Source organism: Pituophis catenifer, unplaced genomic scaffold, assembly GCF_029215685.1.
Source record: "Pituophis catenifer annectens isolate HBS135680 unplaced genomic scaffold, rPitCat1.0.hap2 SCAF_2, whole genome shotgun sequence".
Classification (NCBI taxonomy): Eukaryota; Metazoa; Chordata; class Lepidosauria; order Squamata; family Colubridae; genus Pituophis; species Pituophis catenifer.
Genome location: NW_027256882.1, coordinates 269,549,265 through 269,567,107, shown reverse-complemented (window position 1 = coordinate 269,567,107; position 17,843 = coordinate 269,549,265). Strand labels below are relative to the sequence as shown.

At 41.5% G+C, this 17,843-nt stretch overlaps 1 protein-coding gene across 2 annotated transcripts in view; it reads left to right on the top strand.

Moving 5' to 3' along the window:
- The window catches only part of MTREX (Mtr4 exosome RNA helicase), a 53,289-nt gene that overhangs the window by 15,619 nt on the left and 19,827 nt on the right, over positions 1-17,843 (top strand). For both annotated transcript variants that reach the window (XM_070938870.1, XM_070938871.1), the window contains exons 14-18: positions 353-454; positions 1,962-2,087; positions 6,612-6,762; positions 8,212-8,384; positions 9,938-10,006. In XM_070938870.1, coding sequence (XP_070794971.1) covers positions 353-454; positions 1,962-2,087; positions 6,612-6,762; positions 8,212-8,384; positions 9,938-10,006 — 621 coding nt within the window. The remainder of the gene's footprint in view (positions 1-352; positions 455-1,961; positions 2,088-6,611; positions 6,763-8,211; positions 8,385-9,937; positions 10,007-17,843) is intronic.

Sequence of the window (17,843 nt, the reverse complement as noted above, 5' to 3'; positions counted from 1 at the left end):
TTTTGATGAATTTACTCCTAAAGCATATGACATTCAGTAACATGTTATATGACAGCTTTGTCCAGCTTGAATACTATTGAAAGTTTTTCGCAGAGTAATTCTCTTACTAATTACCTTCTCATGCAAGAAAGTCATTAATGAAGGAGTGCTGAACACCAGCTGTGTGTTTAATATAGAGAAATCTGGTGAATAAAGAATACCTTTTAACTCACGGCTATACTGTGGGAATTGTACATTGAAAATTTGTTAGTTGTCTGCTTTTTTCTTACTTATGACTTTAAACTATATAGTTGAATCTGGTTACTTTAGTATGTGGTAATGATTTTTTAAATACATTGCTGCCTTCACTTAGGCATTATTTGCTACAGAGACTTTTGCTATGGGAATAAACATGCCAGCAAGGACAGTGCTATTTACAAGTGCCCGGAAGTATGATGGGAAAGATTTCCGATGGGTAAGCATTGGGAAGTGGGGAAACATGATCAGCGTGAACTGTTTTTTGCATGGATGTGTTCTGTCTGGATAGAGATCATATATATATTGATATGGGGTAGATCTGGAATATATCTGTTCTGTGCACAGGGGTTGTTGAAATTTATCCAACCCATATCTGGAATATTTTCAGTTTTGTTCACATCTAGTAAACATGCAATAATGCATCCATACTAGAAAAGCAGGGAGACCTTATAAGATATCAGAGTGAAGTATACGTATCATTTCATTGTTAATTGTTAATTTAAGAATCTTGAAATGTGTTGGAATTAACCATCAACCAGCCAGTACACAATGAATATGCATGGTAGGAGTTACAGAAATTGTAATCCAATGCATTCAGAAGGTGTAAACTGGGGACAGGATAATTTGGTATTGAATTGTTTTCCTTTGTTAACAGATAGTAACATGTATCTCCCTATATTTGCTTTCTGTTGGACTGGTTTATCTTTCAATTTTTTTTATGCACATCTCCATTTGATCATCCTGACCTCAGGGCAACTGGTTACCACCAAGCTTTTATTGATTGATAAAACAACTTTGAACCATGTTTAAAACCCAGAAATGTGTGACTCTGGTGTCAGGAATCTCTCACCTCTTGTATTTACTAAAGGCGGGCTGGCGAAAGGATCAATTGAAAATATGCTGCATAGATGGGTGGGCAGACCCACGTCCTCAGGGTTATGACACTTTCAGCTCAGGCTATTTATTGCTCCCTTATATGACCTCCAGCTTGGTACTCACAATCTTAAGAAACAGTCCCTTCAGGTACTGATCAATATTCTTACCTAAATAGCTGCCTTAATCCCAGCAAGTAGAATTGAGTAGCTTGTGGCACTCTTCGAGGAGATGAGTACATTTTCCATTGTAGTTGATGATAATAAGATCAGATCCCTGCTTCGTGCACAAAGTAAAGCTTCCCAATGAGTTCAGTCCATCCTAGAAGATAGCCTTGTTAGAAACTAACTGTGCAGAGGCTCCAAGAATCTATTCCAAACATACAATAAAGGGAGAGGAGCCAATATTTTGTTGCAGAAAACATGGGGACTTTCAGAGACAACCTCTATGTATCATCACAGTACTTTGATAAGGAAAGATATTCTGTTAACCACCATAAAAGCATGAATGCTGTTAAATAGGCATTGTGGGGCAGTCATCTGGACAATGCCATCTACTTTTAAGTAGCTATGTTCGTTTTGGTCAGAGAGTATTGCAAAACTTGCTCTCTCTCACCTTGGGAATACTCTGTAGTACAGTGTTGCTGTGCTTCCAATAGCTAGATTTACTGGAAAGTATCTTGTTCACCAGAAGATGGACTCATCTGTCCAGATCTAATTAGAAGAGTTTGAGAGAGAAACTATACAGGGAAGAGTTAAGATGTGAATTATTTTACTGCATTGTTAGATATAATATATTGATAGTGGCAGAGAGTGCATTGGTATTTTGTCTTAATTTCTTTATATTTTCAGATTTCCTCAGGTGAATACATTCAGATGTCTGGCCGTGCTGGGCGCCGAGGCATGGATGATCGAGGAATAGTCATTTTAATGGTTGATGAAAAGATGAGTCCAACAATTGGAAAACAGCTTCTAAAGGTATTTTGATGTCATGATTAGAAAAGTTCTGAAAATGTGTGAGCAACATATAATTAAATGCAGAATAGACTAATGCATTTCTGGAATGCTCTTCTTTTCTCCTGGAAATAGCTGGTATAAAGTAATTCAGGGATAGTTTTTATTTTTATTTTATTATTTTATTTTATTTTTGCACCTCCTGGAATAGGGAGTAATTTATCGTGTTCTGGATACAGCCCAGATCTATTCAGGGTAAAAACATATTTAGAAGAATATGGATTGCATTTGGGATGGGTTGCGATTTGCTCTGATTTGGCATCCTAGAACAGTGATGGCGAACCTTTTTGCCATCACATGCCAGGAGCAGGGGGGGGGAAGTCGCGTATGCGCTCCACACATTTGTGCGTGCCCCCCTCCCTGCACCTGCTCCTGGCATGCAGTGGCCCATTTTTCTCTCTCCCCAAGCTCCAGAGCCTTTCTAGGAGCTTGGGGAGGGCAAAAATGGCCTTCCCCACCTCCGGAGGCCCTCCAGTGGGACTGGAAGTTGGCAAATGGGCCATTTCCTGCCTCCTGAGGGCCTCTGGGGTGGGGGGGAGGCCGTTTTCACCCTCCCCAAGATCCTAGAAAGGCTCTGGAGGCTGGGGAGAGAGAAAAACGAGCCTTCCCCTCCCCCAGGCCTTCCGCAGGCAGGAAACAGCCTGTTTCCCTACTTCCTGTGGGGCCAGAAGGCCCGAAAATCAGCTGGCACGCCAGAGCTGAGCTCGCATGCCCTCCAATACGGCTACGCGTGCCACCTGTGACACATGTGCCATAGGTTTGCCATCACAGTCCTAGAATTTTACTGTGCAGTATGTTCATTAGCACTACTACTGATTGTAAAGTTTCTATCAAAGATGTTCTAGATTCCATTTTGTTTCTCTTTTGGCCTAGTTCAAGTATAGAAATGGAAACAAATAATAAATAAATACTTCATAACTTGTGATCAATATGTAAGTTATTACAGTTTTATTTTTAAACTCTAGGTTTCAAACAATCAGATATTTGTTAGCAGTTACTGATTGGCATGTCATATTGCATGAACCGAAAATGCTGAGTTGTGTGTGCATGTTTGTAGAATACATTCCAATGAACTGAATGCATAGTTAAGGTGATTTTTTTTTAATCAAATAGCTTGGGTTATTATTCCTTTTATTTAAAATAGTATGAAATAACACAGCATATTTTGTGGATCATTGTGAAGAGTTTTGATTGAGGATATGGAGTAGTATAAACAAACCAGAGCATTTGTTTCATAAATATACATTCATCATATGCAGAACAGGCAGTTCAGAGTTAAAACGGCTGTCCTCTTTCTGTTCTATAAGCTTGCCCTTTCTCTTGATGTCCATTATCCCTTTGATTGCAACAGACATATACCATGATGAAACTGGGAAATATATAGCTTATCTTGTATAGAGGAGGATACATTCATACTGGCAGAAGAAAAAGGATAAATTCGGTAATTATTTTACTGGGTAGACGGACTGAAAATAGATAGATGATTCGTTGTTTTCATTTGGCAACACCAATAGATATGCTGTTGTTATAAGTCTAAAATAATTATTATGCTTAAACTACTGAGTAAACCTTGTAATATTTTTTCATCTCATCTGAATGCATGGCATACTGTACAGTGATAGTGCGTACAGAAACATTCAGTAACAGTAATTCATTCTGGTATTAACATAAAATATATTCTTGGCTATGATAGCTGAAGAGCATGGTATTCTGCCAATACTTTGTCCTGTACTATAATGTAATGTTTTAGTTATAGCTTAGATATTTTATACTAGCAACTAGAACATTATTTTTCTCCTAATAGGGTTTGTTTCAAGGAAGGTCAACTCAAAAGCTATTTTCAAGCTAATTTCCTGATATAGACAAACAAGTCGAAGTTCCAGAATTTGGCAAAAGGGGCACCATTTTCATTATTCCTTTAATAACCTGGAAAACCAAAAAAATGTGTACAAGTACCAGCTGACTTTTTATTGCATTCCTGTGTCCAACTCTTGGATTTTTAAAATTATTATTGTAAAAACATGCTATCTTGGGAGTGTGCTAGGATCCTAGATCACATTATAACGACCTAGGTTAGGAAACTGTTGATTAAACATAGCTATGTGATCTCTTCAGATCATAGTTGGCAATGCTGTCCTCAGTGCTGTTGCAACAGATATTCAACAACAGATAGTTGTTGGCCTTCATGAAGAATGCTAAGGAAGTTTTGTGAGGCATTCAAAAAAATTTTTTACTTCGTATTTTACTGTTTATTTTTTTCCTGAAGAAAAGGCCATATTTTACATTTATCCTTCTGGTTAATTTGTTGTTGAAAGTCATCTTCTGGCCCATTTATTGCAAGATGGAAGCACAAGTCTTCAAATAAGCTGGAATCTGTGCTACTGTAGAGGCTCCATGTATAAATATCAGCTGAACTCCCAGACCTAATTGCAGGTTTGCCTGGTTTTACATTAACTCATCTGCATATGTTTCCAAACATTGCGTGTGTGGGCAGACTTTGAAAAACTTAACAGACCTCAGTTTGTCAAAGGATGTGACCTGCAAGCCAGAGTCTGGCATGAAATACCTGGCAGGAGAGGATGACTTGGCATTCAGCACTGGTACAGTATTTAGTGTTCTGATGGTTTTCTTTAAACCATTTTGTAAAAAACAAAAACAAAAAAACAAAATGAATTCCAGACAGCTAATTTTATATTTTAAGAAAGCATCTTGCAAAATGTTGAGAATTCCAATTTCAAGAATGAAAAGCAGCATGTTCTTATGCCTGCGATCGCTTCCTTTGTCTATAGTGGCATTGTAGAGATTTTTACAGTGTTGCCTTTAAGGATTCAGTGTTATATGGGCAAGTTAGATAAAATTAGGATTTTATCTGACTTGTTAACACGAGCACTGAAATGGTAAGCAGACTCTTGCCATCTGACCCTTTGCACAGATACAGAACAGTCGGTGCCCTATTAATATAGGGTGTCTGAGGTGAGCCACTTGGTGGATTTCTAGAGATCTCTGGTATTTCAGGAAAACACTTTTGAGAATCATTTGTCCAGGTTCTTGAGTATCTGGCAGCTCCTTCTAAAAGGTTTTGTGGGGTCAAGGCAAGATGGCACTTTCCTCTCTTGTATTTCTAAAACAGTGATTGCTTATGTGTTAGGCCAGGGATCTCCAACCTTGGCAACTTTAAGCCTGGTGGACTGCAACTTTAATAGGGCCTGGTGGCTCAGCAGACTAAAAGCATTGTGATTAACACCAGCTGTCTGCAATTACTGTAATTTCGAATCTCACCAGGCTTAAGGTTGACTCAGCCTTCCATCCTTTCTAAGGTAGGTAAAATGAGGACCCAGTTTGTGGGGTCAATAAGCTGACTTTGTATAAATATACAAAAGTATGAAGGCTATTGCTTAACGCATTGTAAGCTGCCCTGAGTCTCCGGAGAAGGGCGGCATATAAATCAAATTTAAAAAAAAAACCTCCCAGAATTCCCCAGCCAGCTTTGCTGTATGGAGACCCCTGTGTTACGCTCTATAGAGTACCTGTTCAGTACTGGAGAGCCTGCAAGCATCACAATCTACCAATAGAAATCTAGGTACAGGTTCCTAAAGAGAAAGTAATGTGTTTCTAAATCCCCATGCTTCTCCCTTCTGAGCCATTGATACTTCAGCTGCCCAAAGAGATTGAGGACAACCCCATTGTCCCTAAGGAAATTACTTTCTTTAGTACCTTCTAAAGATGCTAGACAAAAAAATAATCTTGTTTGGTAGGACAAAAAGACTGAGGAATACAGTAGCGATGGCTTTCAGCAATAATAGCAAAAATAATTTCTTATGTTTTTTTTTAAACAATCATGTTTTGCCATACTCATGGTCTGTGTCATTGTTGGGAGGGTTAGAGAGGGGGAGGGGAATCTATGTAATTTGTATCTTCCGTGTTGAGAGGATTCCCTATGTATGCAGGTTAGACCTACTTTGGAATTTTGTGATATCCTGAAATGTTTGGCAGAGTTCTTATTAGGCCCAAGCAGGGGTGAAATGCTCCCGGTTCGGACTGGATCAGGTGATCCGATAGCGATTGTTGCAGGTGGTTCGGAGAACCAGTAGCAATGATGGCGTGAGGCTCCGCCCATCTGCCCAGGTGTTGTTACTTCCTGCTTTTAAAAGGTAAAGAAAAGGCTCTGATGGTCGCGCAGCACAGCTGTGATTGTCAGAGCCTTTTTTTACCTTTTAAAAGCATTTTTTACAACCTATTCGCCCAAATAAGTTGTAAAAAATGCTTTAAAAAGGTTTTTTTTTAAAGTTGGCCACGCCCACCCAGTCACATTACCCCCACAAGCCACGCCCACAGAACCGGTAGTAACAAATTTCACCACTGGGCACAAGTTGTATTCATTCAGGCATTATTTAAAATAGGGAAATAACTTCTTTCCTCAGATAAAATCTTCCATGGTTCTAATTCCTTATGTTATCTAATTTTGCTAATCTTATTTTTCTTTCTTAGGGATCTGCTGATCCTTTAAACAGTGCTTTCCATTTGACCTACAACATGGTACTAAATTTGCTGCGCGTAGAAGAAATTAATCCAGAATACATGTTAGAAAAATCTTTTTATCAATTCCAGCATTACAGAGCTATTCCAGGAGTAGTTGAAAGTAAGTTTTGCACCATACCGAATAGTTTGAAAGTTGATGTACAATTATGCTAAAAGTGTTTACTTCCACAGTGTTCTCTGCTGCAATTGTTATCCTATTACAAAACCGCAATTTAGCACAATGGCTGTTCCCACAGAGCTGGAGAATACTCGGTAGTTTCTTATTTCCTTTCTTTGAATAAAACATAAATGCTAAAGCACAGATGGCCTACTGTTACAAAGGAGATTTTCCATGCAAGTTTTTGTGGGCAACCATATAGTCTATCCCACAGATTTAGGTACCATTTATGGGCCTCCCCATGGATTTGTTTAATAACAACCAATTCAGTTCTCTCTGTGGCAAGACCCATATAACTGAATAAACTACTGGAACAAAGCAAGACCTCTTCTTAATTATACAGGTCTCTCCAGGTCAGAAGGTCAAATATGCATAATTTTTCCAGTAATTTTTGCTTTTGTGTTTTTTGTTTGCTTTGTTTATTCTGGTTTTTTATATGTGCTTTTTTAGTGTAATTTGCGAACCACTCAGAACCATTATGTTGTGTCTTATACATTTTTAATGAATTTTTTTAAAAAATCTCTTGGGGTCTGCAGAATTAGTTGCACAAGTTGTACCTTTGCCCACTAAGATAATGTGATCAGAGGGGTTATTATTGTATCTGGGGGAAATTGCTGTAGCTGAAATAGGACAGCCATTAGCTCTGTTTGCTTTAATATTTCAGCTAAGATAATGGTAATATTATCTTACAGAGTCTGGCCATTACACAGCCTACTCTGATATGTGGGCATGAAACTTCTAGGAAAGAACTCTAGCACAGCAGAATTTCAGCAATACATAAGAGTCACATGTTCCCCTATTATATGCTTGGAATCTCCTAATTGAGATCCTTTGAGGAGAGCTTCAAGCTAAAATTCATCGGATTTTGCTGTTTTAAAAATATGAGAATTAATAGAAAGCATGACGTTCTTAAAATATTGGTAGGCCTTTTAAGGCATACCAACAAGTTGAAATTTACCACTAACTCTCTTGAATATTTTGGACAAATACCAATGTTCCCTGCAACCTGTTGTATTAAAACAAATAAATGTTAATATCATGAAGATTTTAATAATATAATGTGCAAACTGATCTTCAGAAATGAGAATCAAATATACCGTAACAAAAACTGTTATTTGGGGATAACCACTCTACACATTCTCATCAAGATAAATCCTGTTCTGTTCTCGTTTGGCAGTTAAGCCAGCCTAAAACATATTGCTCCCTATGAGATTCCTACTGTTCTGGGACACATTGACAAGGACATGGGAGAAATAACAAAGTCTCTAAGCCCTGCAGATATTTTTCTATGAGTATATAGTGTGCTTATTCTGGGAAACATCGGAGTCATAATTCATTACAATATTGGGTCCTTGATATAACACCTTTTTGTTTTACAATATATATTTGCAGAAGTTAATACTTTGGAACAACAGTATAATGAAATTGAAATTCCAAATGAAGAAAATGTGATCATCTATTATAAAATTAGACAGCAACTTGCTAAACTGGGTAAAGAAATAGAGGAATATATTCATAAACCAAAGTACTGCTTGCCATTTTTACAACCTGGAAGACTGGTAAAAGTAAGTTACTAATAGTAATCTTCTGCATTTTTAAAATGTGTACCTTCCAAAAACAGTCAAGTTTTAAATACCGTTGTTCTTCAACATAGTGATTTCATATATTTAGCTACTATGTTTGTAACTTTAACCCTTAATTACCAAACATTCAGTATATGGCTTAGATGCATCATAGTTACAGGAAACATATTAGACTGTAGTACGGAAGTTAGATCTGACTAAACATTCTCACAATTTGGACAGTTAATTTTAAGTGTGATTCCACTAAAATAAATCAACATTTAGTAACTATAAATAACCCCCAAACATCAGAAATTCAGTATAACAAATCTACCTGAAGTATGTGTTTTTATTGTACATTGGAAAATATTTTAGAGATCCCCAGAAAGGCACATTTCTATTAAGGATCAGTAATTGAATAACTTCTAATATTTGTATTTGTGAGGGCTTATTTTCCTGATTTAATACTATTATTTTAGTGCTTTGTATACTTTACTAGGCTGTTCAGAAGAATGTATATACGGTACTTGTTTTATTCGTTTTCAGTTTTCTAATCGGTACTTTGATATATTTCAGTTTAGCTAGTCATCTTCTGATAATAAAAACCAGTACTTTCTAATATTGTTTGTAAATTATGACTGGAAATTTACAGGGGGGGGGGGGGTTGTAATCCAGAGCATCAGCTGAGAAGATACTGAGAAGTACACTTGTGCTTCAGAAGGACAATGACCCAAAGTCATCTAGGTCCTCTGGCTTTAAAGTGGCTTCTCGTCTCATGTTCTCATCATACCTAAGATCAAACAAATTGGGTCCCTGCATTCTCTAATAGAGGAACATCTCACACTCTCCATACATACACACCAAACTTCAGTTGAAACATACACCAAGCCTATCCACCAAGCATTTCATCTCACTGAGACCACTGTGCCCATATGTCATCTCTCATTCAGCACTACTGCCACCCTCCCTTGGAATACTTCTAGCATGCAGTCCATGGTAATCCTTTAGAGCAGTGTTTCTTAACTTTGGCAGCTTTATGTTGTGTGAACTTCAATTCCCAGAATTCCCCAGCCAGCATAGAATTGTCAGAATTGTGGGATTTGAAGTCTGCACAGTTTAGAGATGCTAAGGTTGAGAAACACTGATTTAGAAATCAGCTTATAGGAGCATTTAGCAAAAAAGTATTCAGCAGCTCTTCTTTTTCCTTCAAGACCCAGTGGAAAGGCAGACAGCTCATCCATGTTCCAGTGCAATCCGCTGGAATGGAGTTAGATGGAAGTACTCTGACTTTACTCCTGTCCCCTCCATACTATTAGAAGTGCATAAAGAAACAGCTCTTAAATTTAAGTCTTTAAATTGTTTTAAAATTTATGTTGTTATTCTTGCTCTTTTCATTATATTTTCGATTTCATATTTTACTTTCACAACACAAAATATGCCTGATATCTTTTCCGACTCTTTTTTTTTTTTTGTGAGCATTATTTTATCTAATTACTTTATAAAAAGCATTCCCTTATACAAAATAATATACAAGTTTAATATCTGAATGTTTTCAGGTGAAAAATGAAGATGATGACTTTGGATGGGGAGTGGTGGTTAATTTTTCCAAGAAATCCAATGTGAAGGTAAGATAAAATGATTTTCCTCAAACTTGAATAAATATATCCCCGACCACAAAATAGGAAAAAATGTAAAACCAGACATTAGTTCATAAGGAGATGCTCATTTTTATGAGGAAGTGTACAGAAAAGGCTAATTTCTTGCAGAAGCCATATTCAGTTGAAAGCCCAATCCTGCATGTTCACCAGCAAGCAAGTACCACTGAATTGATTAGAACAAACTCCTGTGCATTGCAGCTATGTTTTTTTCTTCAAATGATCCTGGCTCTTGGTGTTTCTGATTATCAGTTGAAGTAAAACTGAAATAAAAATTGATTATGTTATATTCAGCCAATTACCTGAGGGACATCATATTAACTTTATTAGCAGATTTATTTAGACACACAATTTGTAATGTGAAAGTGAAGATAAGGCAGCCCCTCATTTACATGTTTCTAGAGTAGAGTTGTCATCACGGCATCGTCATGTAACATATTGCGACTTCCCTCCCCCTTCGCTAAACGGGCATGGGCGTGGCCAGTGTGTGACACATCTGGCCCCTGGGCCGTGAGTTTGACAGCCCTGCTCTAAAAGTATGCACACAAGGGAACAAACATAGTATGATTCTGAGGGGAGGTTGAACCTGTTCTGGGAAGGTCACCATATGACCAAACTGAAAGCAATAGTCTCCTAGTGATCCTGAGGTTTGATTGAAACAAATTCCAGACAAATTGTGAGGGGCAGGTAGGGCAAGAAGGACTCTGGGGCTTCACCTCTTTCTTCTTCTTCACATAGTCATTGCACCAGGCCACTCATTGATCGTTCCTCTGTCTTCCTTTCCTTTCTTGATGTACTTGCTATTCAAGCATAGCATAACCCAGGTGGGCCATTCCCACCTGTACTTCATCTTCTCAGCATTTTCTTACCTTTTCCTGTCTCACTTGAATTCAAACACATCATCTTCTAACTTGCTTATACCTTCCCACCCACCCCAGCATCTTGTTTCCCCTTGCCTTTTCTTTTCCGCCACCAAATTTGTTTTTCTCTCCTGTCTCAGTCACTATAATACGTATGTCCCGGGTCCATGCCCAAACTAAACATACATGTACTGTATCTGAATGGGAGACGTGCTTTGGGCTGGAGACAGACTGCCTGAATTGGCTGTCCTATGCAAGGAACATAGAACGTAGAACATGATACAGATTCCTAACTGCATCTTATTTTATTAATGGAGTATTCATAACCTTAACACAAAGTTCTAACAGTTACAGTTCAGTTAGTTGATTACATCAGGTTACAACTCTATTCACATTAGCTGTTTTGGATGGTACTTATGAAGAAGAGCTCTGACTATGGAAAGAACTATTAAAAGTACTACAAATCCTTTCTCTTCCCCCCCTCCCCCCCTTTTGAGACGATTGAAATTCAGAGTGTTTGGGAAAGAATTAACAAAGGTGCAAGGTCTAGTGGTAGTGGTGGGAAATCCATGTTTCTATGCTGTAATGAAATAAAAATAGCTGTTTTGCATTGAATCATTTGCTTTTAGCCTATGCACAACACCTATTATTGTAATGGAAAGTGATAGACTCCTTTGGGGGTATTTTAAATGACGTACCATACATTGCTACCCATTGAGAATGCAGCAGACATCACTGGTGTGATCCAATACTGGCTTCTTCGTGTTTCTATAGAGTATTTGATGGATATGTTAGTTTGCTCCAAGTTTAGGGTAAACAGCAATTAAAAATAGTTGGCGTGTAGCTGCTTTTGCACATATGGATTGCATTTTGAATGCAGTTCAAGATGACATGAGTAAACACAGGTTTTGAAATCAAAATTAAAACAGCTGCTATATGTATCTTGAATGGAATAGGATGGTCTCATTCATAGCTATTTTTATGAATAAATACTTTGATTATTTGGTAATATAATAGTAAAATAAAACATGTTTCTGGTTGTATCTGGAGGTTTCATAGAAACCTACGATAAAATATGAAATCTGTACAGTGTCTTCCAAAAGTCTTTTTTAAAGTACTCTGCCCTCTTATTCAAATCTTTTAATCTTAGCAGGCCATGATTGTCATAAAACTTGCAATTTGGAGATACATTTCAGTCCTATCATCTAATTTGGCTATTATCAAAATATATACTATCACAAAGAATTAGTGGTTCCCTACAAATTGAAGAATTTTATCTTAAAAGCACTTTGTTCAGTTAAGGCTCTTAGTATCTTTAGTCCTCTTTTATCCAACTGGCAAGAATTGTGTGTTAATGATATAGTAGATGTCAATAAGAAAAATACTGTTTTATGACAGATTCCCTAATTATTTATGAAGACATAAGAACATAAGATCTCTCCTGGATCAGCCCAAAATCTTACCTAGTTGAGCATTCTGTTTCCCATCTTGACTAATCAGGTACCTGATGCTTAGAGATACAGAAATTTATTTCTGACTTGCAGCTAACAGTAGCAACAAGAAGTTATTTTAGGACAAAATTCAGTTATAGAAATGTGGAAACTTGGAGTAACAAAGAGAAAAATATGTAAGCATAGTTCAGTTGTAATATGGAAACAATTCCTAGGCTAGGAATGTGTTCTAGGGCACGACGTTCTTTAAAATTAACACTATGTTTTGCTGCTGACTCTTGCTGGTTCTTAGAAGTCTAACAAACTATATAGCAATTGTTCCAATTTCAAATTTAATACTGACATTATTATTAATTGGAAATAGCACGTCTTTCATCAAATTCTGGATATAACTTAAGAGTAAGTCTTAGTTTGCTTCCCACTTTGGATAGAGTTCTCCCTTTTACCAGAAGAATGATGGAAGGAGAAAGATCACATGTATAGTCTGAACAACTATGAATTATAGAAAAGATTTTTAAGAAGCCAAGAATTCTTACTCTTAGATTTTAGAGTGCAAAGCCACATACATACATACATACATACATACATACATACATACATACATATATATATACATATACATATATATACATACATATATATATATATATATACATACATATATATATACATACATACATACATACATACACACACACACACACACACACACACACACACACCGTATTTTTCGGAGTATAAGACACACCGGAGTACAAGATGCAGGTTAGTTTTGGGGGAGGAAATAGGGGAAAAAATCTGCCTACCAGGTATTCATATGGCTAGCGTCCTTAGTCCTGTCAGCTTCAGCACATTAGTTTGCTGGTTTTTTATCTCCTGCTTGGGGATAAAAAACAGTTTCTAAGGCACAGCTGAGAGGAAGCAGCAATGAGAAAAGCAGGCAAAGCAAGGGGGGATGAGATCGCTTCACTCGGCTAGCGCCTAGTTAGGGCTGAAAAAAAAGCTAAAGAACAAGGCATGGAGATTGCTTCACTCACTAGTGCCCCATTAGCGCCTCGTTAGGGCTGAAAAAAAGCTTCGAAAAAGCTACATTCGGAGTATAAGTCGCACCCAAATTTTCAGTCTCTTTTAGGGGGGAAAAGGTGCGTTTTATACGCCAAAAAATACAGTATATATGAATTAAAAATCAAGCTCCTGCCCATTGTTGAAAACCAATGAAATTTTTCATAAACGTTTGTAATTGTGCACAAACCGTTTCATTTTAAAGGGAAATGGAGCGTTGGTCTTACCTGATACGTTCCTTCTCGTTGAGTGGAGACAGCAGCCAGCATGGGTAGTGCCCACCCAATCAGCTTGAAGGACTGAGCCTGTCAATTATTCCCAGTCCCGCCCCTGTTGCCGGGCAGGCCCAGCTTTTGGCGAAGACTGGAAGACAGACTCGGTGTGTGGGACAAGGAGAGAACACAAAGACATATCAGACAGAAAAAACAAGCTAGGTCCAGCTCGAAGAAAGGGAGGGTCTGGCTGCTGTCTCCACTCAACGAGAAGGAACGTATCAGGTAAGACCAACGCTCCTTCTCCATTGAGAGTGGAGACAGCAGCCAGCATGGGACATACCCAAGTTCACTGTCCCGAAGTCAGGGGGGGATCATGCTGGACCACACCGTCCTCTCCGGCAACAACCCTTTGTAGAACCCGGCGTCCAAAGGAAGCTTCGGCTGATGCAAACTGGTCGAGTTTGTAGTGTCGAATGAAGGGACTAGGCGAGGTCCACGTAGCCGCCCTACAAATTTCTAGCAGAGAAGCCTGAGTAGCCCACGCGGCCGTTGTAGCTGCGCTGCGAGTGGAGTGAGCTGTCACTCTAGAAGGACGTGGAAGGGATCTAAAATCATAGGCTGCAGCAATCGTCTGACGAATCCAACGGCCGATGGTCGAAGATGAGACTTTACCGCCCTGGGAGGTAGGTAAGAAGGAGACAAACAGCGACTCCGAACGGCGGAAGTTGGCCGTCCTCTTCAGGTAGATCCGCAGTGCCCGTCGGACGTCAAGGGCGTGCCAACGACGTTCCCGAGGATGAGTAGGCCGGGGACAGAAGTTGGGCAGGATAAGTTCCTGCGCACGGTGAAACACAGAGTTGACCTTCGGTAGAAAGGTTGGATCCAAACGAAGCACCACCCGGTCTGCGTGGAAAACACAAAGGTCCGGACGAGTAGACAAGGCGGCGAGCTCAGATATACGGCGAGCCGAAGTGATGGCTACCAGGAAGGCAACTTTGCAGGTGAGAAGTCTGAGACTGGTGGTCCGGAGAGGTTCGTATGGCGGGCCCGTAAGAGACTGCAAGACCAGTGGAAGATCCCAAGTAGGATAGCGGTGTAGTGCAGGAGGACACAAGTTCTTCGCTCCTCAGAGAAACCGGCGGATCAAGGGGTGCTGAGCCAGAGATGATAAGGAACCGCAGGAAAGCACCGAAGATAAAGCTGCAATTTGACGGCGGAGAGTGTTAGGAGAGAGACCTTGGGCGAGGCCCTTCTGCAAAAACATCAGAATATGAATAATAGAAGGTTGTAGAGGCATCACGTTGACCTGTCTACACCAGTTGCAGAAAATCCGCCAGGTGGCAGAGTAAATGCGTTCCGTAGAAGGACGACGGGAGGATAGTAAGGTATGGACGACGTCAGCCGGAACATGAACCTCCCTCAATGTGCCCCGCTCAATCTCCAGGCGGTCAGATTGAGCCAGGCCGGGTCTGGGTGCGTCAGGGCACCTTGCGAGAGAATATTGTCCGAGAGGGGTATGCGCCACGATGGGGTCACCGACAGGGACACGAGGTCCGCAAACCAGGGCCTCCGAGGCCAATGAGGTGCCACAAGGATCACTTCCGCTCGCTCGGATAGAATTTTCCGGATGACCCTGGGAAGGAGGGCCGTGGGGGGAAAAGCGTATAGAAGGCCCGAAGGCCATGGAGCCCGAAGAGCGTCGACACCGGCTGCTCGAGGGTGAGGATACCGAGAGAGAAACAGCGGAAGCTGCGTGTTCTCGTGAGTCGCGAACAGGTCGACTAATGGATGGCCGAAGCGAAGAGACAGTTCCTGGAAGATGCGCGGGTGGAGACGCCATTCCGCATTGTCTATCCGCCGGCGGCTCAACCAGTCCGCTTGAACGTTCTGCACCCCGGAGATGTGTTCCGCCCATAGAGAGCACAGATGACGCTCTGACCAGAGTCCCAACGCAATCGCCATGGCCAGAAGAGACTTCGATCTGGTGCCCCCCAGTTTGTTCAGATGTGCCTTTGCGGCGACGTTGTCCGTGAGTACGAGGACATGAGTTCCGGAGACAAGGTGACGGAATGACTTCAGAGCAAGGAAGACAGCCTTCAGTTCCAGCCAATTGATGGGACGCCGAGCTTCCGAAGGAGTCCAAATCCCTTGAGCCAGTTGACCTCGGCAATGGGCTCCCCAACCCAGGAGACTGGCATCGGTCGTCACCACCACCCTCGAGGGCTCGAGGAAGAAGCAACCTGCAGCGAGAGCAGGGGAACGCCACCACCGGAGGGATCTGCGCACCGCCGGAGGAAGAGAGATCGGCCTCGATGAAGTGCCCCTGCCCGCCTTCTGCAAAGGCAAGAGAAACCATTGGAGTTCCCTGGCATGAAGTTGAGCCCAGGGCACTATGGCTATCGCAGATATCATCTTACCTAAAAGTTGAGACAAGACATAAGGGGAAACCACCCGACTCCCCTCAATCTGGGAAACTAACTGCCTCAGACTATTCTGCCGATCGGGAGAAAGAAAAACCTTGCCCTGAAGGGAGTCAATCAGGGCACCCAAATGCACTAGTCTAGTGGAGGGAGAGAGATGGCTCTTTTCCAAATTAACGGAAAAACCGTGAGCCGCTAATGTCTCAACCGTTAGACGGATATCTAGGGCCGCCTGCTGCACTGAAGGGGACAAAAGCAGAATATCATCTAAATAACACAAGAGACGGACTGAACGAAGACAGAGCCAGGCCGCCAAGGCCGCCAGCACCTTCGTAAAGGTGCGGGGGGCGGAGGAGAGGCCAAATGGAAGGGCCCTATACTGGTAATGTGCTCCGCCATAACAAAACCTCAAAAAACGTCTATGGGAAGGGAGGATAGGGATATGAAGGTAGGCCTCAGTAAGGTCAATGGAAGAGAGGAGATCGCCCCTCCGAACACCGTCAAGAATGGTCTTTAATGATTGCATTTTAAATTTCCGGTACACAACGTACCTGTTTAAACGCTTGAGGTCCAGAATAGGGCGCCACCCCCCTGAAGACTTAGGGACTAGAAACACCCTGGAATAAAATCCCAAACCTTCCTGACCTGGAGGCACAGGTTGAATTGCCTTGATGGACAGGAGATGCTGAACCGATGAGTCCATAAGGGACCTCCTTGCAGGATTACGAGAAATCGGACAGCAGACAAAGGAGTGAGGGGGGGGGTGCAATAAATTCAATGGCCAACCCAGATTTCAAGGTGGCGTGGACCCACTTGTCCGAGGTGGTATCCTCCCAGACGGCGGCAAAAAGGCCCAATCTGCCGCCAATGGGAGGGTCCGGAATGCAATCAGCGACGGCGACGGGTGAAACGACCTCCTCCCCCTCGAAAGGGCCGCTTGGATGTAAAGGGACGTCCCCTGTATGACCTATCGGTAGAGCCCCGCTGTCTACTAAAGGACCCATCTCTCCTGAAGGAGGGGAAGGAAGAGGAAGAGGAGGGCCCCCCGTCCGCACCTCGCAAGAAGGCACGAGGAGGGTAAGGTGAGAAACGAGGCGCTCCTCTCCGGTAGACAGCTGCCAACACTTTCTTTTTATCCCTGGTTTCTGTGAGGAATGGGTCTAAGGCGTCCCCGAATAGCTTCGTGCCCTTGAAGGGAACTGATGCCAAGCGCCACTTGTGTCTGGCATCTGCCTGCCAGTGACGGAGATACAGCAAACGACGAGCTGTGACTGTCGAGGCCAAAGATTTTGAAGAGAACCTGGCCGCATTCAGGGTAGAGTCAGCGGAAAATTGTACGGCAGCCACAATCTTATTCAAATCCTGCCTGATACGGGCATCTCCAGGGGCTAATTTTTCTTGTAATTGACGCAACCAAATCAACGTTGTTCGATTGAAGAAGGATGCCGTAGTGGTCGCTTTAATCGCCCAGGCAGAACTCTGAAAGGCTTTTTGAAGTACTTGATCAGATCGACGTTCATCAGGACGGAGACCTTCATCGGGCTCGCCCGGGACATTAGAGTTAGGAAGGAGAGCCGCAACGGGAGCATCAATCGAAGGAATCTGAAGAAGGGCCTCTAGATCCGAAGAGACTTGAAAGTTCCGTTTGTCATTTGATGAGGGTAGAGGAGCAGCGGCCGGGGCGTCCCACTGTCGTTTCACTACATCAAGAAAGAGAGGAGGCGTAGGAACGGATGTTATAGGTCTAGCGGGTTCCGCGAACATTGGGTCCAAAGAGCCAGAGGAAGAGGAAGTAGGAG